The 27,405-nt window shown below is 48.3% G+C and overlaps 1 protein-coding gene across 19 annotated transcripts in view; it reads left to right on the top strand.

The window, feature by feature from the left end:
* The window catches only part of nrxn3 (neurexin 3), a 1,403,890-nt gene that overhangs the window by 1,304,429 nt on the left and 72,056 nt on the right, over positions 1 to 27,405 (top strand). For all 19 annotated transcript variants that reach the window (XM_033027583.1, XM_033027578.1, XM_033027577.1 and 16 more), the window contains one exon: positions 8,899 to 9,070. In XM_033027583.1, coding sequence (XP_032883474.1) covers positions 8,899 to 9,070 — 172 coding nt within the window. The remainder of the gene's footprint in view (positions 1 to 8,898; positions 9,071 to 27,405) is intronic.

Below are 27,405 nucleotides of genomic sequence, written 5' to 3'. Positions count from 1 at the left end.
AGTGAATTCCACAGACTCACAACTCTCTGGGTGAAAAAGTGTTTCCTCGTCTCCGTTCTAAATGGCTTACCCCTTATTCTTAAGTGAGGTCATAAGTGATAGGAGAAGAATAAGGCCAGTCGGCCCATCAAGTCTACTCCGCCATTCAATCGCGGCTGATCTTTCTCTCCCTCCTAACCCCATTCTCCAGCCTTCTATCCATAACCCCTGACACCCGTACTAATCAAGAATCCATCTATCTCTGCCTTAAAAATATCCACTGACTTGGCCTCCACAGCCTTCCGTGGCAAAGAATTCCTCAGATTCACCACCCTCTGACTAAAGACATTTCTCCTCATCTCCTTCCTAAAAGAACGTCCTTTAATTCTGAGACTATGACCCCTAGTCCTAGACTCTCCCACTAGTGGAAACATCCTCTCCACATCCACTCTATCCAAGCCTTTCACTATTCGGTAAGTTTCAATGAGGTCCCCCCCTCATTCTTCGAAACTCCAGCGAGTACAGGCCCAGTGCTGACAAACGTTAACCCACTCGTATGTTAACCCACTCATTCCTGGGACCGTTCTTGTAAACCTCCACTGGACCTTCTCCAGAGCCAGCACATCCTTCCTCGGATATGGTGCCCAAAATGGTTCACAGTATTCTAAATGCGGCCTGACCAGCGCCTTATAGAGCCTCAACATTACATCCCTGTTATTGTATACAAGCCCTCTTGAAACAAAGGTCTGATTATGAGGAACTCAAGAGAAAAAAATCACCACAAGTTACAAGGCCTCAGGGGGAGCATAGTCATAAGGCCCTTCAGCCCAACGTGCCCATGTCAACCAACATGTCCCATCTACACTAGTCCCACCTGCCTGCATTTGGCCCAAATTCCCTCTAAACCTGTCTTGTCCATGTACCTGCCCAAGGGTCTTTCAAATGTTGTCACAGTACCAAATTTAGTATAGGTTAGAGGTACAGCATGGAAACAGGCCCTTCAGCCCTCCAAGTCCATGCTGACCATCGATCACCCGTTCACACTAGTTCTATGTTATCCCACTTTCTCATCCACTCCCTACACATGAGGGTCAATTTCATCGAAGCCAATTAGCCCCAAAAAACCTGTACGTCTTTAGGATATGAGGGGGAAACCAAAGGTCACGGGGAGAACGTACCAACTCTGTGCAGACAGCACCTGTAGTCGGGATCGAACCGGGGTCTCTGCCGCTGTGAGGCAGCAACTCTGCCGCTGTGCCACCGTGCCAGTCCTTATGTGGGCACTGGCAGCTACTGTGTTAAACTACACTTTGCTAACGGTCACGGTGGCGCAGCGGTAGAGTTGCCGCCTTACAGCGAATGCAGCGCCGGAGACCCGGGTTCGATCCCGACTACGGGTGCTGTCTGTACGGAGCTCGTACGTTCTCCCCGTGACCTGCGTGGGATTTCTCCGAGATCTTCTGTTTCCTCCCACACTCCAAAGACGTGCAGGTTTGTAGGTTAATTTGCTTGGTAAATGTAAAAAAATTGTCCCTAGTGGGTGTAGGATGGTGTTAATGCGCGGGGATCGATGGTCGGCGCGGACCCGGTGGGCCGAAGGGCCTGTTTCTGCGCTATATCTCTGAACTAAACTCGATTCCTCTAAAACATCATGAACCAAGTTTCCCAAGCAGAGTGCGATGAAGTCACTGTGTAGGAAGGAACTGCAGATGCTGCTTTACACTGAAGATAGACACAAAAATGTAACTCAGCGGGACTGGCAGCATCTCTGGAGAGAAGGAATGGGTGACGCTTCAGGTCGAGACTCTTCTTCAGTCTGACGAAGACCCGAAACATCACACATTCCTTTTATCCAGAGATGCTGCCTGTCCCGCTGGGTTACTCCAGTAATTAAGTCACTACCATGTTCAGCTCAGGGCCACTAAACTCACATTTCCATCCTGCACTTGTATGTTACAAGTGACATTCTTCGAGGTATTCCAACAAATCAATACTGTCTAAATACTGTACAAGAAGCTAAAACAAGAGCCTAAACAAGGGCTAAAAAAAAGCCGAGACACGGGCGGCCACGGTGGCGCAGCAGTAGAGTTGCTGCTTTACAGCGCTTGCAGCGCCGGAGCCCCGGGTTCGATCCCGACCACGGGTGCTGTCTATGTGGAGTTTGTACGTTCTCCCCGTGACCCGCGTGATGTTTTCTCCCAGATCTTCGGTTTCCTCCCATACTCCAAACACGTGCAGGTTTGTAGGTTAATTGGCCTGGTATACTGGTATAGATGTAAATTGTCCCTGGCGTGTGTGCAGGATAGTGTTAATGTGCGGGGATCGCTGGTCGGCCCGGGCTCGGTGGGCCGAAGGGCCTGATTCCGCGCGGTGTCTCTAAACTAAAGAGCTGTCCTCCACGTGTTCCTTGTGTGTGAGAGATATCACACGATGAGTGTTTCATCAAAGGCTCAGCAGTTTGCTGAGTTTGCTCAGCAGTTTGCTCTGCCTGACGAGATAAATACACAAAAAAGTTGGAGAAACTCAGCGGGTGCAGCAGCATCTATGGAACGAAGGAAATAGGCAACGTTTCGGGCCGAAACCCTTCTTACATTCGTTACAAATACAGTTGTTTAGTTTAGAGATACAGCCCAGAAAGAGGCCCTTCATGCCCTGCCCTTCCCCCCCCCACACACCCTCGATGGGCCCTCTTCCCTCTCGATGGTCCCACCTCCCTCTCTCTCCCTCCCCACTCAACAGTCCCCCTCGCTCAATGGTCCCCCTGTCCCACTCTCGGTCTCTCCTCTCTCTCGGTCCCTCCTCTCTCGGTCCCCCCTCATTCTTGGTCCATCCTCTTTCTCGGTGTGTGTGTCCCCCCCCAACCCCCCCCCATCCCCCCTCGCTCTGGGTGATAGGGCCCCCTTCGGCGCCAGAAGTTCAGAGTTCGCAGTTCGGAGTTGAGAGTTGGCGGTGGGCGAGCCGGGCCTACAGGGCAGGTCGAGGGAACTCTGTCCCTGAACACAAGGGCAAATCTTTATCCTTTGCACACAGTCTCCTGGATTCTATGGAGCATGCAAACTATTAATCTTCCTTATCTATTCCTGTTTTATTTAATAGCATTGATTCGGTTCACTTTCAGTGCATTATGTGAATCAATGAAATAGATTCCAAGCAGCGCAGGGCAATGTGTAATGAATTCTTTTCATTAAGTGCCCAGCTTCATTGCATACCTGAGTTTAAATGTAATGGATTATTCAGGCATTTGTTCAGGCAAGGGAAGGCATTGTGTCATGTCCCGTGTGTATAAAAGGCAAAACTTTAGTTTAGTTTAGAGATACAGCGCGGAAACAGGCCCTTCGACCCACGGAGTACTGCGCCAAACACTAACACTATGAATGAATGAATTAATAGGTTTATTGGCCAAGTATTCACATACAAGGAATTTGCCTTGGTGCTCCGCCCGCAAGTGACAACAGCAACATACAGTGACAGTTAGGAATGACACATAAAACATTAAACCTTAATAATAAAACATTATTGATTAAACATCCTACACACACTAGGGACAATTACGAAGAAGGGTCTCGACCCGAAACGTCACCCATTCCTTCATCCAGAGAGGCTGCCTCTCCCGCTGAGTTACTCCAGCATTTTGTGTCTGTCTACAATTTTTACATTTAGTTCCCGATGTTGGGGGAGTCCAGAACCAGGGGCCACAGTTTAAGAATAAGGAGTAAGCCATTTAGAACGGAGACGAGGAAACACTTTTTCTCACAGAGAGTGGTGAGTCTGTGAAATTCTCTGCCTCAGAGGGCGGTGGAGGCCGGTTCTCTGGATACTTTCAAGAGAGAGCAAGACAGGGCTCTTAAAAATAGCGGAGTAAAGGGATATGGGGAGAAGGCAGGAACGGGGTACTGATTGGGGATGATCAGCCATGATCACATTGAATGGCGGTGCTGGCTCGAAGGGCTGAATGGCCTACTCCTGCACCTATTGTCTATTGTCTATTGTCTATTTACACCGAGCCAATTAACTGACAGATCTGCACGTCTTTTGGAGCGTGGGAGGAAAACCCAAGCGGGGTCACGGGGAGAACGTGCAAACTCCGTACAGACAGGCAGCCGGTAGTCAGGATTGAACCCGGGTCTCGGGCCCAGGCTGCGCCGCCATGCCGCCCAAAGGGGTTGAGAAGCCGAGAGACGTGTTGCGGCTGTGAGAACAGAGATATGGAGTGAGCGGGGAGAGATTGCCCCTGGGCAGAGAGCCAAGGTTGGCATGTCGGGCCCGAGGCTTCAGAGTGGAGCCCAGACATTATCGGAGCGTGTAGGAAAGAACTGCAGATGCTGGTTTAAATCAAAGCTAGATACAAAATGCTGGAGTAACTCAGCGGGACAGGCAGCATCTCTGTAGACAATAGGCAATAGGTGCAGGAGTAGGCCATTCGGCCCTTCGAGCCAGCACCGCCATTCAATGTGATCATGGCTGATCATCCCCAATCAGTACCCCGTTCCAGCCTTATCCCCATATCCCCTGACTCCGCTATCTTTAAGAACCCTGTCTAGCTCTCTCTTGAAAGCATCCAGGGAACCGGCCTCCACTGCCCTCTGAGGCAGAGAATTCCACAGACTCAGAAATCTCTGTGAAAGTCTCTCGGTAGACACAAAATGCTGGAGTAACTCAGGAGGTTACTCCAGCATTTTGTGTCGAACACCCATTCCTTCTCTCCAGATTATCGCAGGGTATGAATTAAGAATCGGCCTAACGCTGTCGGTTGGCAGCAGTTCAGAACATATTTTTCTTTTAAACCTGTTCAGATCGTACCCTTCGGAAATGCACTTTCTGCATCAGCAGAGGGTGGCCACTGGTGTGACTCAGGGGGAAGGCCCTGTATCCCAGTGTCAGAAGTGTGCGTGTGTATTGAAATCTAGCCTGCAGGACGGATGTAGTCCAACTGGAGACTGTGCAGAAAATGATTCATAAGGACTGGAGGGCTGGTGTGATCAGGAAAAGATGGATATAGTTTTAACTTGGAAATAATTTCATGGAACAGGATAGGATGAGAGGGTGGTCACGGTGGCGCAGTGGTAGAGTTGTTGACTCATAACGCCAGAGACCCGGGTTCGATCCCGACTACGGGTGCTGTCTGTACGGAGTTTGTACGTTCTCCCCGTGACCTGCGTGGGTTTTCTCAGAGATCTTTGGTTTCCTCCCACACTCCAAAGACGTGCAGGTTTATAGGTTAATTGGCTTGGTGTAAATGTAAAATATGAAACACTAGTGTGTGTAGGGTAGTGTTAGTGTGCGGGGATCGCTGGTCGGCCGGGACTCTGCGGGCCGAGGGGCCTGTTTCCGTGCTATATCTCTAAAACTAAAAACTAAAACTCTGGAATGTGCAGAAAATTATCCATAAGGACTGGAGGGCTGGTGATATGAGGAAAAATTGGATCGTTTTAGTTTGGAAATGATTAAATTGAATGGAATGTGGACCAAAATGCTGGAGAAACTCTGTGGATCAGGTCCTCCCAATAACCAATGTGGAATTCTCTGCTTCAGAGGGCGGTGGAGGCCGGTTCTCTGGATACTTTCAAGAGAGAGCTAGATAGGGCTCTTCAAGATCTTCAAGATAGCGGAGTCAGGGGATATGGGGAGAAGGCAGGAACGGAGTACTGATTGTCGATGATCAGCCGTGATCACATTGAATGGCGGTGCTGGCTCGAAGGGCCGAATGGCCTACTCCTGCACCTATAGTCTATTGTCTATTGACAGGTTTAAACGCGGGCAGGTGGGTCTAGTGTAGATGGGACGTGTTGGTCGGTGCAGGCAAGTCGGGCCGAAGGGATGAATAGGGGACGTTTTGAGTCAGGACCCGTCTTCAGAGTCTGAGGAAGGGTCCCGACCTGAAACGTCGCCTATGCTTCGGTTTCCCAGAGATGCATCGGAAGGAACTGCAGAAGCTGGTAAACATCGAAGATCGGCACAAAATGCTGCAGTAACTCAGCGGGAAACTCTCACTCTCCCCTGACTCTCAGTCTGAAGAAAGGTCTCGGCCCGAAACGTCACCCGTTCCTTTCCTCCAGTGATGCAGCCTGACCCGCTGAGTTACTCCAACACTTTGATGACTTTTTTGTGTTCAAACATCTGCGGTTCCTTGTTTCTCCCCCTTCCTCTCCTTGTACTGTATCTGAGGTGCTTATCTGAGATGTATGTAAGCGCATATGTACAGTGATACAAACGCAGGCAGGTGGGACTAGTGTGGATGGGACATGTTGGTCTGTGTGGGCAAGTTGGGCCAAAGTTCCCCCCTCCCCCGTATCTCCCCACACTGACTAATTTTCAGACCCACGCGTACCGAGGTACAGTGGTAAGGTTTTTGTTGCATGCTATCCAGTCAGCGGAAAGACAATACATGATTGCAATCGAGCCGTTCACAGTGTACAGATACATGATAAGGGAATAACGTTTAGTGCAAGGTAAAGCCAGCAAAGTCCAATCAAGGATAGTCCGAGGGTCTCCAATGAGGTAGATAGTAGTTCAGGACTGCTCTCTGGTTGTGGTAGGATGGTTCAGTTGCCCGATAACAGCCGGGAAGAAGCAGTGCAGGATGCAGATGTTGGTTTAAACCACGGTGGTGCAGCGGTAGAGTTGCCTTACAGCGTTTGCAGCGCCGGAGACCCAAGTTCGACCCTGACTACGGGCGCTGTCTGTACGGAGTTTGTACGTTCTCCCCGTGGCCTGCGTGGGTTTTCTTCGAGATCTTCGGTTTCCCCCCCACACCCCAAAGACCTGCAGGTTTGTAGGTTCATTGGCTTGGTGTAAATGTCAATTATCCCTAGTGTGTGCTGGATAGTGTTAGTGTGCGGGGATCTCTGGTCGGCGCGGACTCGGTGAGCCGAAGGGCCTGTTTCCGCGCTGTATCTCGGAAACCAAAGTTAAAACTAAACTAAACCGAAGATAGACTGCAGTAACTCAGCGGGACAAGGCAGCATCTCTGGAGAGAAGGAATGGGTGACCTTCCGGGTCGAGACCCTTCTTCAGAAACTGTCCCGTGAATCTGGAGGTGCGCGTTGCATAGCGGTCCGGGACGTTCTAAAATGGACGCAGGAGGAAAAGAAAATGACAGATTCTATTTTTAAGCGGGGGGGGGGAAAGCACGGCTAGGCTCGAACCAATCAATAGACCCACTTCCAGCTTTATTATCTCAAACAAAGAACTGCTTTGTCACGAAACAGACACTAATTGTGAAATAAAAGGAATATCCTGTCTATGGAAATAGTCCTCACCAAATTGATTTTGTTTGCTCTGCCCAGCGGAGTGCTGAAGTAGACAATTTATTCCTCGGAATTAGCTCGTTGCACTGTCGTGGTCTTCATATTTAAAAAATCAATGCCGACCTCAGTGCCTTTCTCCACTTATTCTTCCGCCTGTGATCAAAGCAACGGTGGATTCCTCTCGGCTTGCAATTAATCCAATACCTCTAAACCTTCTCCGCTCCTGTGTCTACCTTTGCTGGGAGTCTTCTGTCAAGCTCCCACTGGTCTGCCAGTGTTATCTCCCCACCAGGTGGTTATTCCTTTGCTTCCCGTCTCCTGGCCCACTGCCGAAGGATCGAGAATTGTCTGTGATTGTGTGCAGTCATGGCAGGCATGAAGGAATTGTCCATTTCCTGTTCATTTTCGTTCAATAGACAGCAGACAATAGGTGCAGGAGTATGCCATTCGGCCCTTCGAGCCAGCACCGCCATTCACTGTGATCATGACTGATCATCCACAATCGGTACCCCATTCCTGCCTTCTCCCCCATATCAATAGGCAATAGACAATAGATAATAGGTTCAGGAGTAGGCCAACATCTACACAATAGACAATAGACAAAAGACAATAGGTGCAGGAGTAGGCCATTCGGCCCTTCGAGCCAGCACCACCATTCAATGTGATCATCCCCAATCAGTACCCCGTTCCTGCCTTCTCCCCATATCCCCTGACTCCACTATTTTTAAGAGCCCTATCTAGCTCTCTCTTGAAAGCATCCAGAGAATCGGCCTCCACTGCCCTCTGAGGCAGAGAATTCCACAGACTCACAAATCTCTGTGAAAGTCTCTCGGTAGACACAAAATGCTGGAGTATCGGCCTCCACCGCCCTCTGAGGAAGAGAATTCTACAGATTCACAACTCTCTGGGTGAAAACGTTTTTCCTCATCTCCGTTCTAAATGGCTTACCCCTTATTCTTAAACTGGGCCCCCTGGTTCTGGACTCCCCCCAACATCGGGAACATGTTTCCTGCCTCTAGCGTGTCCAATCCCTTAATAATCTTACATGTTTCAATAAGATATCCTCTCATCCTTCTAAATTCCAGAGCATACAAGCCCAGCCGCTCCATTCTCTCAGCATATGACAGTCCCGCCATCCCGGGAATTAACCTTGTGAACCTACGCTGCACTCCCTCAATAGCAAGAATGTCCTTCCTCAAATTTCGAGACCAAAACTGCACACAATACTCCAGGTGTGGTCTCACCAGGGCCCTGTACAACTGCAGAAGGACCTCTTTGCTCCTATACTCAACTCCTCTTGTTATTAACCTGGTGAACCTTTGCTGCACTTGCTCAATAGCAAGAGGTGCAGGAGTAGGCCAATCGGCCCTTTGAGCCAGCACTGCCATTCAATGTGATCATGGCTGATCATTCCCAATCAGTATCCTGTTCCTGCCTTCTCCCCATCTTTAAGAGCCCTATCTTGCTCTCTCTTGCACACTGTATCTCTAGAAATAAAACTAAAAAAACTAAAAATGTAAACATTCTACCCTATAGGAGTGGGGGGGCTGAAGGAGAAGCAGGCTAAGTGGGGGGGGGGAGTGGGGGTGGGGCGGAGTGGGGGTGGGGGGGGGAGGGGCTGAAGGAGAAGCAGGCTAATGGGATGCTCCTTGTGTGTGTGTGTGTGTTGCAGGAACAAGGCAAGATCAGTGTGGTCTTCAACGTGGGAACGAACGACATCGCCATCACGGAGTCCAGCAACGTGGTGAACGACGGCAAATACCATTTGGTGCGTTTCACCAGGAACGGAGGCAACGCCACGCTACAGGTGGACAACTGGGCCGTCAAGGAGTTCTACCCTTCAGGTGAGCTGCCCCCCACTGCCCCCCCTCCCCCCCTTGAATTACTGCCCCACTTTGCACCCTACGGAGCGGCGCGGTGCCGCAGACCCAGTTTCGATCCCGACTACGGGCGCTGTCTGTGCGGAGTTTGCACGTCCTCCCCGTGACCTGCGTGGGTTTTCTCCGAGATCTTCGGTTTTCTCCCACACTCCAAAGACATGCAGGTTTGTAGGTTAATTGGCTTTGTGTACGAGTTAATTGACCCTACTGTGTATAGGATAGTGTTAGTGTGCGGGGATCGCTGGTCGGCGTGGACTCGGTGGGGCCGAAGGGCCTGTTTCCGCGCTGTATCTCTAAACTAAACGAAACTGATGTCCCACCTTGCTCCTACCCCCCAGCGCCCAGAAGCTGGAGTCTCGGTGTAATGAGGATGATGTCACAAGAACAACACTTTATAGGTTTGAATGTGGAGGAAGGAATTGCAGATAGACACAAAATGCTGGAGTAACCTGGAGAGACAGGCAACAAGGATGAGAGGGCATCTTATTGAAACATATAAGATTATTAAGGGTTTGGACAAGCTAGAGGCAGGAAACACGTTCCCGATGTTGGGGGAGTCCAGAACCAGGGGCCACTGTTTAAGAATAAGGGGTAAGCCATTTAGAACGGAGACGATGAAACACTTTTTCTCACAGAAGGTTGTGAGTGTGGAATTCTCTGCCTCAGTGGAGGCAGGTTCTCTGGATACTTTCAAGAGAGAGCTAGATAGGGCTTTTAAAGATAGCGGAGTCAGGGGATATGGGGAGAAGGCAGGAACGGGGTACTGATTGGGGATGATCAGCCATGATCACATTGAATGGCGGTGCTGGTTCAAAGGGCCGAATGGCCTACTCCTGCACCTATTGTCTATTGTGTATTGTCTATTGTGTAGATGTTGGTTGACTAAGGAAAAACACAAAATGCTGGATTACAGTGGCGCAGCGGTAGAGTTGCTGCCTCACGGCGCCAGTGACCCGGGTTAGATCCTGACTACGGGCGCTGTCTGTGCGGTGTTTGTAAGTTCTCCCCGTGGCCTGCGTGGGTTTTCTCTGGCTGTTCAGGCTTCCTCCCACACTCCAAAGACATACAGGTGTGTGTAAGTTAATTGGCTTCGGTCAAATTATAAATTGGCCCCTCGTGTGTGTAGGATAGCGTTGGTGCGCGGGGATCGCTGGTCGGCGCGGACTCAGACGGACGTTTCCGCGCTGTGCCTCCAAACTAAAGTGAACAAAACGTTGGAGCAGAATTAGGCCGTTCGGCCCATCGAAACTTCTCCGCCATTCAGCCATTCAGCCCATCGAATCTGCTCCGCCATTCAATCATGGCTGATCTGTTTTTCCCTCCCAACCCCCATTCCCTTTCCTTCCCTTACCAATTACGAAAGGGTTGGCCCTCCCATGTTGTGCAGGTTCCCTCTTCCGTCGTTCTAATCTCATGTCTGCAGTTTGCCGACCATTTGTTTCTCAGCGGCTCATCATAGAGGGTGGACTTTAAACGTCAGAGGGAATTGGAACACCTTTGAATCACTATTGTAACCTTGCGCGGCGCGGTGGCGCAGCGGTAGAGTTGCTGCCTCACATCGCCAGAGCACCCGGGTCCTGAGTTCGATCCCAACCACGGGTGCTGTCTGTACGGAGTTTGCACGTTCTCCCCGTGACCTGCTTGGGTTTTCTCCGAGATCTTCGGTTTCCTCCCACATTCCAAAGGCGTACAGGTTTGTAGGCTAATTGGCTTGATATAATTGTAAATTGTCACCTAACGTGTGTAGGATAGTGTTAATGTGTGGGGATTGCTGGTCGGCGCAGCCAAAGGGCCTGTTTCCACGCTGTATCTCTAAACTAAACTAAACGAAATATAGGAGCAGAATTAGGCCATTCGGCCCATCAAATCTCCATGTTTGGAGGTTAATTCGCTTGGTGTAATTGGAACCTGCCTCTAATGTGTGTCGGGTAGTGCTAGTGTGAAGAGATCGCTGGTCGGTGCGGACTCGGTGGGCTGATGGGCCTGTTTCCGTGCTGTATTTGTAAACCAAATTAGATACACTTTACATGGACAGGGCAGGTTTGGAGGGATATAGACAATAGGTCCTGCCTCCTCCCCATATCCCCTGATTCCGCTACCTTTATGAGCCCTAGCTAGCTCTTATGAACCAAACGTGGGCAGGTGGGACTAGTGTAGCTGGGACATGTTGGCCAGTGTGGGCAAGCTGTTTCCACGCTGTAGGACTCTATCCCTCGAAAATAAACCACAGGTACAAAACAGCAGCTTTAGACGTCAGCATTTGGAAGAGAAGTCGCAAGGGACAATAGCGTAGGCCTCACGCTGTACGTTCTTCCAGAAGGTGGGAGTAGTGGCGATATAAATAACACATTGTTTGCTCCTGAGTTGGTTCTTGCAAAGCTCTGAGGATCGATACGCCGTTTGTTGAAAAATATCTCGCTACATCTTTTCATCGTTGAGCTTGGAAAAGAGACAAAAGACTTCAATATCTGCGGCACCTTCCACATCCTTTCCAGAACTCAGCCCGAGCGATTTACGGCCTGGGCTGAACCCAGGGGGATTTCCGGGACCGCTGGGCACCGCGGGGGGTGCAATGCATCCTCAATAAGGATTGTGAAAGTATTTTTATAAGTTTGGTCAGTCCTGTATTGAAGCACAATTGGTCAATGGTCAATGGTCATTGGTTAATGGTCAATGGTCATTGGTCAATGGTCAATACTCATTAGTCAATGGTCATTGGTCAATGGTCAATACTCTGGTCTATGGTCATTGGTCAATGGTCAATAGTCATTGGTCATTGGTCAATGGTCATTGGTTAATGGTCATTGGTTAATGGTCAATGGTCAATAGTCATTGGTCAATGGTCAATGATCATTGGTTAATGGTCAATGGACATTGGTTAATGGTCAATGGTCATTGGTTAATGGTCAATGGTCATTGGTTAATGGTCAATGGTCATTGGTTAATGATCAATGGTTAATGGTCAATGGTCATTGGTTAATGGTTAATGGTCAATGGTCATCGGTTAATGGTCAATGGTCATTGGTCAATGGTCAATGGTCATTGGTTAATGGTCAATGGTCATTGGTTAATGGTCAATGGTCATTGGTCAATGGTCAATGGTCATTGGTCAATGGTCAATGATCATTGGTTAATGGTCGATGGTCATTGGTCCTGGAAGAGAGAAGGTGGGAGACAGTGAGAACGGGAGGGAAGCATGGAATGCCAACGTCCCCGGGTGTTGTACCTCTTGTGAACAGGTTCACCCACTTAGAAGCTGTCGGGACAGAAGAGGTGTTTACACTGGGCGGCGGACTGGCTTGTGATGCGAATAGGGCTGTTGAGCCAAAACCAAAAAGGCCTAAGGCAGGCAACGCCATTGTAGTAGGAGACTCCATTGTGAGAGGTACGGACAGGGGTTTCTGCGGCAACAGACGGGATGCGAGGATGGTGTGCTGCCTTCCTGGTGCCAGGATCCAGGATGTCACGGACAGAGTGCAGAAAATCCTCAAGGGCGAAGGTGAACATCCGGAAGTGGTAGTGCATGTCGGCACAAACGATGTCGGAAAGAAGGGGATGAATATTCTGCAGCGTGACTTTAGAGAGCTCGGAAAAATGCTGAAAAGCAGGACCTCCAGGGTTGTTATCTCCGGTTTGCTTCCAGTTCCTCGTGCTGGCGAGAGCAGGAACAGGGAGATACGGGACCTGAACGTGTGGCTGAGGAACTGGTGCACGGGGCAGGGATTTAGATTCTTAGATCACTGGGATCTGTTTTGGGGTAAGGGGGAACTGTACAAAAGGGACGGATTGCATCTTAACAGGTGTGGGACCAGCATTCTGGCAGGCAGGTTTGCCACTGCTACACGGGAGGTTTTAAACTGAATAAGGGGGGAGGGGTGTCGAATGGGCTAGTGGAGGATGGAGTTAAAGGGAAAGGGTTTCTTAAATGTGTGAGCGTAGAGACAGAGGGGTGTAAAATGAGGGTAGAAGCAATAGGTAGCAAGGTGAAAAGTAAAAGTGGCAGGCCGGAAAATCCAGGGCAAAAATCAAAAAGGGCCACTTTTCAACAAAATTGTATAAGGGGTAAGAGTGTTGTAAAAACAAGCCTGAAGGCTTTGTGTCTCAATGCAAGGAGCATTCGTAATAAGGTGGATGAGTTGAATGTGCAGATAACTATTAATGACTATGATATAGTTGGGATCACGGAGACATGGCTCCAGGGTGACCAAGGCTGGGAGCTGAACATCCAGGGATATTCAATATTCAGGAGGGATAGAGAGAAAGGAAAAGGAGGTGGGGTAGCGTTGCTGATTAGAGAGGAGATTAACGCAATGGAAAGGAAGGACACTAGTTTGCAGGATGTGGAATCGGTATGGGTAGAGCTGCGAAACACTAAGGGGCAGAAAACGCTGGTGGGTGTCGTGTACAGGCCACCTAACAGTAGTAGTGAAGTTGGAGATGGTATCAAACAGGAAATTAGAAATGCGTGCGACAAAGGCAAAACCGTTATAATGGGTGACTTCAATCTACATATAGATTGGGTGAATCAAATTGGCAGGGGTGCTGAGGAAGAGGATTTTTTGGAATGTATGCGGGATAGTTATCTAAATCAACATGTAGAGGAACCAACGAGAGAGCAGGCTATTTTAGACTGGGTATTGAGTAATGAGGAAGGGTTAGTTAGCAGTCTTGTTGTACGTGCCCCCTTGGGCAAGAGTGACCATAATATGGTTGAGTTCTTCATTAGGATGGAGAGTGACATTGTTAATTCAGAAACAATGGTTCTGAACTTAAAGAAAGGTAACTTTGAGGGTATGAGACGTGAATTGGCCAAGATTGACTGGCAATTAATTCTAAAAGGGTTGACGGTGGATATGCAATGGAAGACATTTAAAGACTGCATGGATGAACTACAAAAATTGTTCATCCCAGTTTCGCAAAAGAATAAATCAGGGAAGGTAGTGCATCCGTGGATAACAAGGGAAATCAGGGATAGTATCAAAGCGAAGGATGATGCGTATAAATTAGCCAGAAAAAGCAGCATACCGGAGGACTGGGAGAAATTCATAGACCAGCAGAGAAGGACAAAGGGCTTAATTAGGAAAGGAAAAATAGATTATGAAAGAAAACTGGCAGGGAACATAAAAACTGACTGCAAAAGTTTTTATAGATATGTGAAAAGAAAGAGATTAGTTAAAACAAATGTAGGTCCCTTGCAGTCAGAAACGGGTGAGTTGATCATGGGGAACAAGGATATGGCGGACCAATTGAATAACTACTTTGGTTCCGTCTTCACTAAGGAAGACATAAATAATCTGCCGGAAATAGCAGGGGACCGCGGGTCAAAGGAGTTGGAGGAATTGAGTGAAATCCAGGTTAGCCGGGAAGTGGTGTTGGGTAAATTAAATGGATTAAAGGCCGATAAATCCCCAGGGCCAGATAGGCTGCATCCCAGAGTACTTAAGGAAGTAGCTCCAGAAATAGTGGATGCATTAGTAATAATCTTTCAAAACTCTTTAGATTCTGGAGTAGTTCCTGAGGATTGGCGGGTAGCAAACGTAACCCCACTTTTTAAGAAGGGAGGGAGAGAGAAAACGGGGAATTACAGACCAGTTAGTCTAACATCGGTAGTGGGGAAACTGCTAGAGTCAGTTATTAAAGATGGGATAGCAGCACATTTGGAAAGTGGTGAAATCATTGGACAAAGTCAGCATGGATTTACAAAAGGTAAATCATGTCTGCCGAATCTTATAGAATTTTTCGAGGATGTAACTAGTAGCGTGGATAGGGGAGAACCAGTGGATGTGGTGTATCTGGACTTCCAGAAGGCTTTCGACAAGGTCCCACATAAGAGATTAGTTTACAAACTTAAAGCACACGGCATTGGGGGTTCAGTATTGATGTGGATAGAGAACTGGCTGGCAAACAGGAAGCAAAGAGTAGGAGTAAACGGGTCCTTTTCACAATGGCAGGCAGTGACTAGTGGGGTACCGCAAGGCTCAGTGCTGGGACCCCAGCTATTTACAATATATATTAATGATCTGGATGAGGGAATTGAAGGCAATATCTCCAAGTTTGCGGATGACACTAAGCTGGGGGGCAGTGTTAGCTGTGAGGAGGATGCTAGGAGACTGCAAGGTGACTTGGATAGGCTGGGTGAGTGGGCAAATGTTTGGCAGATGCAGTATAATGTGGATAAATGTGAGGTTATCCATTTTGGTGGCAAAAACGGAAAGCAGACTATTATCTAAATGGTGGCCGACTAGGAAAAGGGGAGATGCAGCGAGACCTGGGTGTCATGGTACACCAGTCATTGAAAGTGGGCATGCAGGTGCAGCAGGCAGTGAAGAAAGCGAATGGTATGTTAGCTTTCATAGCAAAAGGATTTGAGTATAGGAGCAGGGAGGTTCTACTGCAGTTGTACAGGGTCTTGGTGAGACCACACCTGGAGTATTGCGTACAGTTTTGGTCTCCAAATCTGAGGAAGGACATTATTGCCATAGAGGGAGTGCAGAGAAGGTTCACCAGACTGATTCCTGGGATGTCAGGACTGTCTTATGAAGAAAGACTGGATAGACTTGGTTTATACTCTCTAGAATTTAGGAGATTGAGAGGGGATCTTATAGAAACTTACAAAATTCTTAAGGGGTTGGACAGGCTAGATGCAGGAAGATTGCTCCCGATGTTGGGGAAGTCCAGGACAAGGGGTCACAGCTTAAGGATAAGGGGGAAATCCTTTAAAACCGAGATGAGAAGAACTTTTTTCACACAGAGAGTGGTGAATCTCTGGAACTCCCTGCCACAGAGGGTAGTCGAGGCCAGTTCATTGGCTATATTTAAGAGGGAGTTAGATGTGGCCCTTGTGGCTAAGGGGATCAGAGGGTATGGAGAGAAGGCAGGTACGGGATACTGAGTTGGATGATCAGCCATGATCATATTGAATGGCGGTGCAGGTTCGAAGGGCCGAATGGCCAACTCCTGCACCTAATTTCTATGTTTCTATGTTTCTATTGGTTAATGGTCATTGGTCATTGGTCAATGGTCATTGGTCATTGGTTAATGGTCAATGGTTAATGGTCAATGGTCATTGGTTAATGGTCAATGGTCAATGGTCATTGGTTAATGGTTAATGGTCAATGGTCATTGGTTAATGGTCAATGGTCAATGGTTAATGGTTAATGGTCAATGGTCATTGGTTAATGGTCATTGGTCAATGGTCAATGGTCAATGGTCATTGGTTAATGGTCAATGGTCAATGGTCATTGGTTAATGGTTAATGGTCAATGGTCATTGGTTAATGGTCAATGGTCAATAGTCATTGGCCAATAGTCATTGGTTAGTGGTCAATGGTCATTGGTCATTGGTTAATGATCAATGGTAAATAGTCATTGGTCAATGGGCAATGATCATTGGTCATTAATCAATAGTCATTAGTCATTGGTCAATACTCATTGGTCAATGGTCAATACTCATTGGTCAATGGTCATTGGTCAAAGGTCAATACTCATTGGTCAATGGTCATTGGTCAATGGGCAATGCTCCTATCAATGAAAGGCAGGCACACTGTACACCTTCTCTACCACCCTATCTGCTGGTGTTGCCACATGCAGTCTGCTATGAACTTGAACTCCATAATCAAAAGGTCGGCTCAGTGGCGCAGTGGTAGATTCGCTGCCTCACAGCGCCAGAGACCCGGGTTCGTCCTGACTACGGGCGCTGTCTGTATGTAGTTTGCACGTTCTCCCCGTGACCTGCGTGGGTTTTCTCCGGGTGCACCGGTCTCCTCCCACACTCCAAAGACGTGCAGGTTTGTAGGTTAATTGGCTTTGGTAAACATTGTAAATTGTCCCTCGTGTGTGTGTGTGTGTAGGATAGTGTTAGTGTGCGGGGATCGCTGGTCGGCGCGGACTGGGTGGGCCGAGGGTCCTGTTTCCGCACTGTATCTCTAGGCTAGACTAGAGGACACAGCTTTAAGGTGAGAGGGGAAACGTTTGAAGTTTAATCTTTAAAGAATCTGTAAACTAAACTAAGCTACACTAAATCCCACTGCATATCCCTGGCTCAGAATTCAGACTCAGGAGACTGAAGAAGGTTCTTGACCCAAAACGTCACCCATCCCTTCTCTCCAGAGATGCTGCCTGTCCCGCTGAGTTACTCCAACACTTTGCGCCTGTCTTCGGTATAAATCGGCATCTGCACTTCCTGCCTACATGTTAAATGGGACTTGGGATGAAATTGTAAGGCATTCCTTGACATTGCTATTGATTCTCAGGAGGATGACTGGTTCTTTACTAGAGAGATATAGAGTGGTACAACGTGGAAACAGGCCCTTCGGCCCAACTTGCCCACGCCGGCCAACATGTCCCAGCTACACTAGTCCCACCTGCCCGCGTTTGGTCCATATCCCTCCAAACCTGTCCTATCCTTGTACCTGTTTAACTGTTTCTTAAACGTTGGGATAGTCCCAGCCTCAACGACCTCCTCTGGCAGCTCGTTCCATACACCCACCTGTGTGAAAAGGTTACCCCTCAGATTCCTATTAAATCTTTGCCCCTTCACCTTAAACCTATGTCCTCTGGTCCTCGATTTCCCCTACTCTGGGCAAGAGACTCTGTGCGTCTACCCAATCTATCCCTCTCATGATTTTATAGTTTAAATCTTTTTATTTGAATTTTGAATTGAACAGCAATTTGCATACATACAATGATAAGAGACAGTGATAATCAGTACATAATTGTACAACAGTATGTAAACGACCCTCAAAACCCTTACCTTTACCCTTACCCACCCTCGCCACCCGGGGACAAACAACACTCACATACGTACACATCCACACAAATACGATAATTTAAAAAAAATAAAAATAAAAATAAAATAAGAAGAAAAAAAAAATAAAAAAATAAAAAAAATTAAAAAAAATTAAAATAAATATTTTTAAAAAATTATGGGGAGGGAGGGGGGGGGGAGGGGTTGAGGGGATAGCAGCTGCAATAAGACAGAGCTGTGATAGAGGGCACTCAGTCCTCTTCCGAGTCCGGAAACAAGCTAAGAGAGTTAACAAGTTCCAGGAAAGGGTTCCATGTATCTAGGAATGTCTTGGTAGAGCCTTTGAGAGAGAACCTAAGTTCATGATTTTATACACCTCTACACGGTATATCTTTCTGACACGGGCTGACCAAGGTGTTTTATCGGCGTGGGGGAGGGGGGGGGGGGGGGGGAGTTAAAACAGCTGATGCTACCGAAGGGAATGTTGTGGAGTTCATCTTTCCAATTAACACTGTCAGTGATCCAGAAACACAGCTCTGCTGAGGTTGAACAGAGGTGAAGTGAACATGCAGAATCCTGGAGATTTATTGATCGAATAGAGTAGTTCGGCCGGCCGGCCGTCTTTAGTTCAGTTTACAATACAATACGATACGGTTTTATTCATCACGTGTACCGAGGTACAGTGAAAAGCCTTTTGTAACAGGATAACCAGTCAGCAGAAAGATGAAACATCCATTCGAGAACCAGAGGACGTTGGTTTTAGGTGAGGGGGGGGGGGAAGGGGGAAGATTCAATAAGAACCCAAGAGGTAACCTATTTACACAAAGGGTGGTGGGTGTATGGAACGAGCTGCTGGAGGATGTAGTTGAGGCAAGTACTTTAGTTTAGTTTAGTCTAGTTTAGAGATAGGCAATAGACAATAGGTGCAGGAGTAGGCCCTTCGAGCCAGCACCGCCATTCAATGTGAACATGGCTGATCATCCCCAAACAGTACCCCGTTCCAGCCTGCTCCCCACCGACTCCGCTATCTTTAAGAGCCCTATCTAGCTCTCTCTTGAAAGTATCCAGAGAACCTGCCTCCACCGCCCTCTGAGGCAGAGAATTCCACAGACTCACAACTCTCTGTGTGAAAAAAGTGTTTCCTCATCTCCGTTCTAAATGGCCTACCCCTTATTCTTAAACTGTGGACCCTGGTTCTGGACTCCCCCAACATCGGGAACATGTTTCCTGCCTCTAGCGTGTCCAAACCTTTAATAATCTTATATGTTCCAATAAGAGGATGTAACTAGTAGAGTGGATAAGGGAGAACCAGTGGATGTGTTATATCTGGACTTTTAGAAGGCTTTCCACAAGGTCCCACATAAGAGATAGTATACAAACTTAAAGCACACGGTATTGGGGGTTCAGTATTGATGTGGATAGAGAACTGGCTGGCAAACAGGAAGCAAAGAGTAGGATTAAACGGGTCCTTTTCAGATTGGCAGGCAGTGACTAGTGGGGTACCGCAAGGCTCAGTGCTGCGACCCCAGCTATTTACAATATATATTAATGATTTGGACGAGGGAATTGAATGCAACATCTCCAAGTTTGCGGATGACACTAAGCTGGGGGGCAGTGTTAGCTGTGAAGAGGATGCTAGGAGACTGCAAGGTGACTTGGATAGGCTGGGTGAGTGGGCAAATGCATGGCAGATGCAGTATAATGTGGATAAATGTGAGGTTATCCACTTTGGTGGCAAAAACAGGAAAGTAGACTATTACCTAAATGGTGGCCGATTAGGAAAAGGGGAGATGCAACGAGACCTGGGTGTCATGGTACATCAGTCATTGAAAGTAGGCATGCAGGTATAGCAGGCAGTGAAGAAAGCGAATGGTATGTTGGCCTTCATAGCAAAAGGATTTGAGTATAGGAGCAGGGAGATTCTACTGCAGTTGTACAGGGTCTTGGTGAGACCACACCTGGAGTATTGCGTACAGTTTTGGTCTCCAAATCTGAGGAAAGACATTCTTGCCATAGAGGGAGTACAGAGAAGGTTCACCAGACTGATTCCTGGGATGTCAGGACTTTCATATGAAGAAAGACTGGATAGACTCGGCTTGTACTCGTTAGAATTTAGAAGATTGAGGGGGGATCTTATAGAAACTTACAAACTTCTTAAAGGGTTGGACAGGCTAGATGCAGGAAGATTGTTCCCGATGTTGGGGAAGTCCAGGACAAGTGGGTCACAGTTTAAGGATAAAGGGGAAATCCTTTCGGACCGAGATGAGAAAAACATTTTTCACACAGAGAGTGGTGAATCTCTGGAATTCTCTGCCACAGAAGGTAGTTGAGGCCAGTTCATTGGCTATATTTAAGATGGAGTTGTATGTGGCCCTTGTGGCTAAAGGGATCAGGGGGTATGGAGAGAGGGCAGGTACGGGATACTGAGTTGGATGATCAGCCATGACCATATTGAATGGCGGTGCAGGCTCGAAGGGCCGAATGGCCTACTCCTGCACCTATTTTCTATGTTTCTAAGACACCCTCAATGGGGTTGAGAGGGAAAGATAGATCAGCCATGATCGAATGGACCAAATGGCCTCGCTCTGCTCCTAGAACCTATGAAGATGCTTCTCCCCATATCCGCTATCTTTAAGAGCCCTATCTAGGTCTCTTTTGAAAGTATCCAGAGAACCAGCCTCCACTGCCCTCTGAGGCAGAGAATTCCACAGACTCACAACTCTCTGGGTGAAAAAGTGTTTCCTCGTCTGTCAATGATATTTTCAGACAACAGATTCTATCCCATAAATCTCACATTGTCCATGGGTGATGAGTTTGAAATAGCCCGGTGGAACACGTTTTCGAAACAAGGCAAAATAAAACGCATCGGTTTCCCAGCAAGGAACTGGGCGGTGAAATGGCTTTGCATCTGTAAGCCTTGCGGTGGAGGTTCGGAAACATCTCCAAGCAGTTTCCGCATCTTATGCATGAGATGATCCATCTGCACAGCCTGCAGTACTCCATAATTACAGCAGTGAGATGCAGGATTGATCCAAGCAGAATCAATTCTGATCAAATTACTTACAAGCAGAAACACTGCACTATCACCAGGGGTCCACCTATAAATAACACGGCCCTGCGTACAGCGATACCTCCGGTCTGCCTGCTGACGGCCACTGGCCTCACGCAAATGTCGAAAAGGTAAATTCGGAGTAAGTATTGTGAGCAATCTTGAACCCCATGTCTGAGGAAGGATGTGCCAGCCCTGGAGTGTGTCCAGAGGTGGTTTACAAGAATGATCCCAGGAATGAGGATTCCAGGAATCCCATTGAATCATAACAAGAGGATTTCAGTATAAGAGTAGAGAGGTTCTTCTGCAGTTGTATAGGGCTCTGGTAAGACCACATCTGGAGTATTGTGTACAGTTGTGGTCTCCTAATTAGACAATAGACAATAGACAATAGGTGCAGGAGTAGGCCATTTGGCCCTTCGAGCCAGCACCCATGATAACAGTGAATGGCGTTGCTGGCTCGAAGGGCCGAATGGCCTACTCCTGCACCTATTGTCTATTGTCTATTTTTATTGTCTAAAAAGCTGGAGTAACTTAGCGGGTCGGACTGCATCTCTGGTGAAATCGAATAGATGACGTTTTGGGTCGAGACCCTTCTTCAGACTGAGACTCAGCGATGCTGCCTGTCCCGCTGAGTTACTCCAGCTTATTGTGTCTATCTTCGGTTCCTTCCTACGCACTTGCTTCCCTCTTTGCTTGCCCGATAGGCAAGGCACTCGGGGATATTTTGCACCGCGGGCCAAAGGGGGTAGAATCTCTGGGAATTGAACTTAAATAAAAGATGCTCGTTTTGTTTACAAGGTGTTGTTGAACGGCAGATGGTACACAGCGAGCTCCCTCTGTGCATTCTCTGAGCGCTTGTCTCCACGCGCCTCAAGAACGTTGTGCGTGGGCACGGCGTGGGGTTGAGTTGCCAGTGGATGGAGATTGTTGCACATTGGAAATCAATCCGTTTTTAGAGTCATAGACTGCCACCGCAGGCTGTGGAGGCCAAGTCAGAGGATAATTTTATGGCAGAGATAGATAGATTCGTGATTAGTACGGGTGTCAGAGGTTATGGGGAGAATAGGGTTAGGAGGGTGACATAGATAGACAACAGACAATAGGTGCAGGAGTAGGCCATTCGGCCCTTCGAGCCAGCACCGCCATTCAATGTGATCATTGTGCTCATGTGACCATGAGATCGGCCATGATTGAATGGCGGAGTCGACTTGATGGGCCGGATGGCCCAATTCTTCACCTATGACCTTATGATACATTGTGGAAACAGGCCCTTTGGCCCGACTTGCCCACACCGGCCAACAAGTTGCCCACACCGGCCAACATGTCCCATCTGCACTAGTCCCACCTGCCTGCATTTGGTCCATATCCTTCCAAACCTGTCCTATCCTTGCATCTGTCTGACTGTTTCTTAAACGTTGGGATAGACTTCAGACTTATGAGATGCAGTGTGGAAACAGGCCCTTCAGCCCACCAAGTCCGCGCCGACCAGCGACCCCCCTACACTAGCACTATCCTACACGCCAGGGACAATTTACAATTTTTAGCTAGGCCAATTCAACGATAAAACCCTGTATGTCTTTGGAGAGTAGGAGGGAAACCGGAGCACCTGGAGAAAACCCACGCAGGTCACGGGGAGAGCGTGCAAAGTCCGTACAGACAGCACCCTTTATTAGGATCGAACCAGGGCGCAAGGCAGCGACTCTACCTCTGCACCACCTCTATAAGGCGTTGGTGAGGCCACGTTTGGAAGACTGTGTTCAGTGTCGATCAACCGGCAGGGGGAAAGCTGTAATTCATCGGTAAGGGCGCAGAGAAGATTTACAAGGATGTTGCCGGGACTCAAGGGCCTGAGCTACAGGGAGAGGTTGAGCAGGCTGGGCTGTATTCCTTGCAACGCAGGTGGATGAGGGGTGATCTTTATACAGGTGTATAGATAGGACGAATGCACACAGAGTCTTTTACCCAGAGTAGGTGAATCAAGGACCAGAGGAAACAGGTTTACGATGAGAAGCTAAAGATTTAATCGGAACCTGAGTGACAAATTTTTCACATGTGATAGGTGTATGGAACGAGCTGCCAGAGGAGGTACAGTCATTGAGGCAGGTACCATCAAAGATCCTATAGCGGAGCAAGATAGACCACTCCTGCTAAATGCAATGGGCTGACGTGTAGTACGCAACGGAACGGAACGTGGGCCTTTTTTTCATCCATTTCCGTAACCCGACCCGACCGGACTCGCAGTGTAATCAACGTTGCGGGGGAACGTTGCGGGGGAACAGTTTGTGTTAATAAATTTAAATTCTGAAAAAATGAGGAGAAGATTTTTTCAAAAGAACTTTTATTTTTTACGAGGATGTTTCCGTAACCGGCTTCCGTCTCCGCACCAGTATCTTTGCTACGGGATCTTTGGTCCGGAGACGGAAGCCGGTTCCGGAAATGGGGCCGAAAATTACTGATGAATCTGCCCATGACTACGTCTACAAGTACTACGTCTTTTTCGTCACGTGGACTATCTTGCTCGCTATAGGATCTTATGGGTACCATAACAGTATTTACAAGACACTTGGACAGGGATCTCGATACTGAAGGAAAGATTAAGAGAGAGCCATGGTCCAAATGCAAGCAAATGCGCTAGCTAAGAGGGGCATCGACAAGTTCAGCCATAGGGCATGTTTTGTGCTGTTTAATGGCCCTGTCCCACTGTACGAGTTCATTCAAGAGCTCTCCCGAGTTTAAAAAAAAATCAAACTCGTGGAAGCACGTAGAATGTACGTAGCGGGTACGTCGGAGCTCGGGACGTCTCTTAGCGGCTCGTAACGCTAACGGCAGGTACTCGGGAAACGTGGTAAGCTCGGAAAGACTCGTGAAGATTTTTTAACATGTTGAAAAATGTCCACGAGAGCCCTGAGTACCGACAAGTGGCTATTACCATATTTCTCCGAGTTCAAATCAGAGGAAACTCGGGAGAACTCTTGAATTAGCTCGTACACTGGGACAGCTCCATAACTGTATGACTCTTATTACTTAGAGGATTAAAAAAAATTTTGATGATCACATTTTTTTGATTAATTAACTGGGTTTAGTTTTCAACGGGAAACCCAACATCAGTGCTTCACTGGAGGTTGTGTGCTTGTCAGAGTCACGCAGCTTAGAAACAGGCCCTCCGTGTCTATACTAGCAAGCTAATGGCATGTCGCCCAAGAGGAGTTGAGTGCAGGAACAAAGAGGTCCTTCTGCAGTTGTACAGGGCCCTAGTGAGACCACACCTGGAGTATTGTGTGCAGTTCTGCTCTCCAAATTTGAGGAAGGACATTCTTGCTATTGTGGGAGTGCAGCGTAGGTTTACCAGGTTAATTCCCGGCATAGCAGGAGTGTCATATGCTGAGAGAATGGAGCGGCTGGGCTTGTACACTCTGGAGTTTAGAAGGATGAGAAGGATCTTATTGAAACATATAAGATTATTAAGGGTTTGGACATGCTAGAGGCAGGAAACATATTCCCGATGATGGGGGAGTCCAGAACCAGGGGTCACAGTTTAAGAATAAGGGGTAAGCCATTTAGAACGGAGATGAGGAAACATTTTTTCTCACAGAGAGTTGTGATTCTGGAATTCTCTGCCTCAGTGGGCAGTGGAGACCAGTTCTCTGGATGCTTTCAAAAGAGAGTTAGATAGAGCTCTTAAAGATAGCGGAGTCAGGGGATATGGGGAGAAGGCAGGAACGGGGTGCTGATTGTGGATGATCAGCCATGATCATATTGAATGGCGGTGTTGGCTCAATGGGCCGAATGGCCTACTCCTGCACCTATTGTCTATTGTCTATCATGTACCAATCTAAACCTGATTGCCAGCAGGTTGTCCCACCTTCCCATCCACTCCCCACACACTATGGTCAATTTACAGAGGGCCATTTAACCTACAAACAACAAGTCTTTGGGATAATAATAATAATGGATGGGATTTATATAGCGCCTTTCTAATACTCAAGGCGCTTTACATCGCATTATTCATTCACTCCTCAGTCACACTCGGTGGTGGTAAGCTACTTCTGTAGCCACAGCTGCCCTGGGGCAGACTGACGGAAGCGTGGCTGCCATTCTGCGCCTACGGCCCCTCCGACCACCACCAATCACTCACACACATTCACACACATTCACACACAGGCAAAGGTGGGTGAAGTGTCTTGCCCAAGGACAAAACGACAGTATGCACTCCAAGCGGGATTCGAACCAGCTACCTTCCGGTTGCCAGCCGAACACTTAGCCCATTGTGCCATCTGTCGTCCCAATGGATGTGGGAGGAAACCAGGGCACCCGGAGAAAATTCAACGTTCCACATTCAGAGCAGCACGGTGGTGCAGAGGTAGAGTTACTGCCTCACAGCGCCAGAGACCCAATTTCGATCCTGACTACGGGTGCTGCCTGTACGGAGTTTGTACGTTCACCCCGTGACCTGCGTGGGTTTTCACCGATATCTTCAGTTTCTTCCCACACAGCCAAAGACGTACAGGTTTGTAGGTTAATTGGCTCAGTAGAGTTGTAAATTGTGAGAAGGATGGGGTTAGTGTGCGGGGATCGCTGGTCGGTGCGGACACGGTGGGCCGAAGGGCTTGTTGCCATGCTGTATCTCTAAACTAAACTAAACTAAACTAAACTAAACTTGCCAAATCCACATAGGCAGCACAAAAAGTTACAGCACAATAAATTAAATAAAAGTCTAATATTAGTGCAAAATAACTCAAAGCCCTTAATGCAACCAAGGCTGTGGGTGTGCGTGTGCCTGTGTGTGTGCGTGTATGTGTGTGTATTTGCGTGTGTGTGTGTCTGTGCGTGTGTGTGTGTGTCTGTGCGTGTGTGCATGTGCGTGAGTGCGTATGCGTGTGTGTGCGTGTGCGTGTGCTTGCATGCATTTGTGCATGTGTGCGTGCGTGTGTGTGTGAGGGCGTGCATGTGCGCCTGTCTGTGTCTGTGTGTGCGTGCGTGTGTGAGTGCGTGCTTTTGTGCGTGTGTGTGAGTGCGTATGTGTGTGCGTGCGTGTGCTTGCATGTGTGTGTGCGTGCATGCGTGTGCGCCTGCCTGTGTCTGTTTGTGCGCGTGTGCGCCTGTCTGTGTCTGTTTGTGCGCATGCGCGTGTGTGTGTGAGTGTGTGTGCGAGTGCGTGTGTGAGTGCGTGTGTGAGTGCATGTGTGCGTGCGTGTGTGAGTGAGTGTGTGCTTGCGTGTGTGCATGCGTGTGTGTGTGCGTGTGTGCGTGCGTGTGTGAGCGCGTGTGCGTGCGTGTGGGAGTGAGTGAGTGTGTGCTTGCATGTGTGCGTGCGTGTGTGTGTGCGTGTGTGCGCGCATGTGTGAGCGCGTGTGTGCGTGCGTGTGTGAGTGCGTGTTAACAAAGCTCTTGATGCGTGTTCACCACTCCGCGGAAAGACAACACATGATTATAATCGAGCCGTCCATTGTGTACAGATACAGGGAGGGCGGGAAGGTGTACTGATACATGATGAAAAGAATAACGTGAAAAACGTTTAGTGCAAAGTAAAGCCAGCAAAGTCCGATCAAGGATAGTCCGAGGGTCACCAATGAGGTAGATAGTAGGTCAGCACTGCTCTCTGGTTGTGGTGGGCTGGTTCAGTTGCCTGATAACAGCTGGGAAGAAACTGTCCCTGAATCTGGAGGTGTGCGTTTTCACACTTCTTGGTTTCACACTTGACTCACAGAGCTAGTCTGATTTATTCCCGGCATCCAAAGGCACGTTACGGATAACCTTGTATCTTTGAAGCCAAATACAATTACTGCTATCACCAAACAGCATCACACGCGCTTCAATCATTTCTCTGGCGATTTATCTGCACCCTTTCGCAGTCTGTTGTGGGCGTAATACACAGATAACAGACAGCAGAGCAAAGTGGGACGATAAAGCATGCTTTATTTTTGCCTATACGTGTTCTCCTGTGTTTAGTTTAGTTTAGAGATACAGTGCGGAAACAGGCCCTTCGGCCCACTGAGTCCGTGCCGACCAGCGATCCCCGCTCATCAACGCTATCCTACACACACACAATAGACAATAGGTGCAGGAGTAGGCCATTCGGCCCTTCGAGCCAGCACCGCCATTCAATGTGATCATGGCTGAGGGACAATTTAGGGACAAACTAAGGACAATTGTACCTTCATACTAAGCCGATTAAACCACAAACCTGTACTTCTTTGGAGGGTGGGGGGGAAACCGAAGATCTCGGAGAAAACCCACGTGGGTGAAACCGAAGATCTCGGAGAAAACCTACACTAACACTGCCCTACACAAGCTAGGGACAATGTTTACATTTATACCAATCCAGCCAATTAACCTACAAACCTGTACGTCTTTGGAGTGCGGGAGGAAAACTAAGATCTCGGTGAAAACACACGCGATCACGGGGAGATCGCACAAACTCCGTACAGACAGCACCCGTAGTCGGGATTGAACCCGGGTCCCTGGCGCTGTAAGGCAGCAACTCTTCCTCAACTCTACCGGC

The sequence above is a fragment of the Amblyraja radiata genome, chromosome 9 (genome assembly GCF_010909765.2).
Source record: "Amblyraja radiata isolate CabotCenter1 chromosome 9, sAmbRad1.1.pri, whole genome shotgun sequence".
In the NCBI taxonomy this organism is placed as follows: Eukaryota; Metazoa; Chordata; class Chondrichthyes; order Rajiformes; family Rajidae; genus Amblyraja; species Amblyraja radiata.
The sequence above is the reverse complement of the archived record's forward strand: the minus strand, read 5'-3'. Positions and strand labels throughout refer to the sequence as shown.